The 3,074-nt window shown below is 42.9% G+C and overlaps 1 protein-coding gene across 1 annotated transcript in view; it reads right to left on the bottom strand.

Moving 5' to 3' along the window:
* The window catches only part of DZANK1 (double zinc ribbon and ankyrin repeat domains 1), a 73,998-nt gene that overhangs the window by 50,053 nt on the left and 20,871 nt on the right, over window positions 1–3,074 (bottom strand). Inside the window, exon 6 of the mRNA XM_023518386.1 lies at window positions 2,140–2,225. Coding sequence (XP_023374154.1) covers window positions 2,140–2,225 — 86 coding nt within the window. The remainder of the gene's footprint in view (window positions 1–2,139; window positions 2,226–3,074) is intronic.

A 3,074-nucleotide genomic window follows, 5' to 3' on the forward strand; every position in this document is an offset into this window, starting at 1 on the left:
CTAAACACTCGTTCATTCTCTACCTCCTGTAGGTTTAAACACTCCTTAAGAACAGAATATAGGACTTGTTAGTCTTTCTCTACCTCCAGGAGCCAAAAGGTCTAAACACTCGTTCATCCTCTACCTCCTGTAGGTTTAAACGCTCATTGGTCTTTCTCTACCTCCAAAGGTTTCTGGACATTCATTAAGCAAAGAATAGGCCTCTCCATGTTTCCTCTGGTTCTATTAAACATTCTTTCCAGGGTACAGAAAATTTCCAGCAGATAACCCTCCGGCCTTTTACAAGGCCTCCAGCAGATGACTTTTCGTCTTTCATCCCACAATGCCAGTCACTGCTGACACACCCACCAGCTCCAGACCTGCGTGTGCGCCACGTCCTGAATGGCTTTGAAAGAGGCCCTCACCCAAACTCAGTGCTGTCGTATTTCCCATTTTAGGTGGCTGCCCACCTGCTTCCAGATGCTCTTAATGAATCTATGCTATTAACTCTACTCAGCCTGGTTCTGTGTGTCACCTTTCCACCTTTCAATGTCTAACAGTTGGAGCCTCAAGGCCCTGTCCCAGCAGCAGCTGCCCCATTTCTTATGCAGCTGGATCCCATGATTTACTCCTAGCTACCCAACTGAGTACTCGCTGTCAGCCAAGTGAAAGGACTGTTGGAATTAGGCTGCCTGAACATACACTGTGGCTCCCAGGCCTTTCCACACATGTTAGGCCCTATGACCTATGGATTTGGTTTTTTTCTGGAGAGACAGAGTCTCACTTTATCACCCTCAGTAGAGTGCCATGGCATCACAGCTCACAGCAACCTCCAACTCTTAGGCTTAGGTGATTCTCTTGCCTCAGCCTTCCAAGTAGCTGGGACTACAGGAGCCTGCCACAACGCCCGGCTATTTTTTTGTTGCAGTTTGGCTGGGGCCAGATTTGAACCCACCACCCTTGGTATATGGTGCAGGCGCCCTACCGACTGAGCCACAGGCGCCATCCTGACCATGGATTTGAACTGCTCCAAAGCCGTGCTGGTTGGATACTGTATACTGAATCGCCTGGTCACCTGTAGCAACCTTGGCCTCCCGACAATGATCAACCATTATATCAATAGTTGAACTCACCTCCCACACTTTCTCACGCAGTCCTTCCTCACTATACCACGTTACCAAGGATTTCCCGTGTCTCCTACCTGGGCCCACCCACCTGGGCAATAACAGTTTCCTCCTTTCTGTGCCCAAAGCTCATGAAGTGTTACTCACCAGTCCACATGACCTATCTCATTCCTTTTGTATCAATTGAGGGCACGGATCTGGGAACTTGAGAAGGCCAAGGCAACTAGAGTTTTTAGGAAAGAATACCAAAGAAGAGCTGCACAGAGAGCTTCAGAATTTCACAGAGGGTCACCTCAAGTCTTCAAATGGGTATTACTGATCAATGCATGTGTTGGAAGAAACTACACAAGGCCAGAAAACAAACTCCAAAGGGGAACAGAGGAAACATCCTCAGGACTCATGCAGAGCTGGGAAGTTCATGCCTACACCAGCCAAAGTAAAAACAGTTCACATGTAATATATGGCATCAGTTAGAATATATAGTCTAAATACGTTACTTGGAATGCAGATTGTTGGACATGATTTTTTAAAAGCAAGACCTAACTATATACATCCAAGAAACCAACTTTAAATAGAGAAACACAAATAGGTTAAAAGTAAAGAGATGTTAAAAGTATTATGCTGAGTGAAAGAAGCAGGCAAAAGATGAGTGCAGACGGAATTACTCTACTCTGTGTGGAATCACATGCAAATTAAGGTACAGTGACAAGAAGCACATCAACAGGTGCCCAGGGATGAGGAGTGAACAGAAGGACTGACAGCTGGTATGATGTAGGGAACTTCTGGAGGGGATGAATTCGTTCATTGTCCTGACTGTGGTGATAGTTTCACGCTTATATAACATCTGTCAGCTGACCTCTTTAAATACATACACAGTTTACTGTATATCAACTATACCTTTACAAAAGCTGTAAAATTTTATTTTAAAAAGCTGGAAATGGATAAAACCGCTGTAATGTCCCATCTTTAAGTTCTCTCTGACCACAAGGTATCTTTGTAGGCTATTAAGACGGAGTAAAGAGAATGTGATACTTACTTGAGAAAGTCTGTCGCCCTTTGAATTCTCATGATCTCCGTGCTTGTCAAACTCTTTTGGCTCCTTATATGTGCAAAACCAGGGGACTGAAATTAAGAATAGAGGTATATTTAGATATATAAGATGGTAAAGGCTACAATATAGTAATATTCCATTAAAAATCATTATGGGGCAGGTTATAACTATTACTCCAGTATCTAATATATTAAAATTACTTAAAGTGCCATTAATTATCAGATATGTTTATTTCATTAAAAACAAGTATTTACAATAAAAAAGATCTGAATTTACCATCAGACAGACCTGATTTTAGAATTTTTTTTTTTTTTTTTTTTTTTTTGCTGTTTTTGGCTGGGCCATGTTTGAACCTGCTACTCCTTGAGCCACAGGCGCCACCCCTGATTTTAGAATTTAAAGACTTAAGTTAGTATCTGTTTTTCTCAAAATTTATTTATCTCGGCTCGGCACCTATCAAGTGGCTAAGGCACCAGCCACATACACCTAAGGTAGCGGGTTCGAAGCCTGGGCCCACCAAACAACAATGACAGCTGCAACCAAAAAACAGCCAGGCGTTGTGGCAGGCGCCTGTGGTCCTAGCTACTTGGGAGGCGGAGGCAGGAGACTCGCTTGAGCCCAGGAGTTGGAGGTTGCTGTGAACTGTGATGCCACAGCACTCTACCCAGGGAGACAGCTTGAGGCTCTATCTCAAAAAAAAAAAATTATTTATCTCTAGGTAACCCCAAAAGACCCACCTATATGAATATGAGATTGAACTAAAATATTGAGAAGAATCTCTTATCAATATGAGGAAAAAGAGAGGAAGAAAAAAGTCAACGGTCTCATGTGGCCTCCCTGGCTTTTAGGGCTCTAATCATTTTCTCCAAACTTTGTCTTTGTTCTTATGTTCCTAGTTTCTTGGGATTCTTTTTTTTTTT

This window comes from Otolemur garnettii, unplaced genomic scaffold, assembly GCF_000181295.1.
Source record: "Otolemur garnettii isolate 467f Iridium unplaced genomic scaffold, OtoGar3 scaffold00136, whole genome shotgun sequence".
In the NCBI taxonomy this organism is placed as follows: domain Eukaryota; kingdom Metazoa; phylum Chordata; class Mammalia; order Primates; family Galagidae; genus Otolemur; species Otolemur garnettii.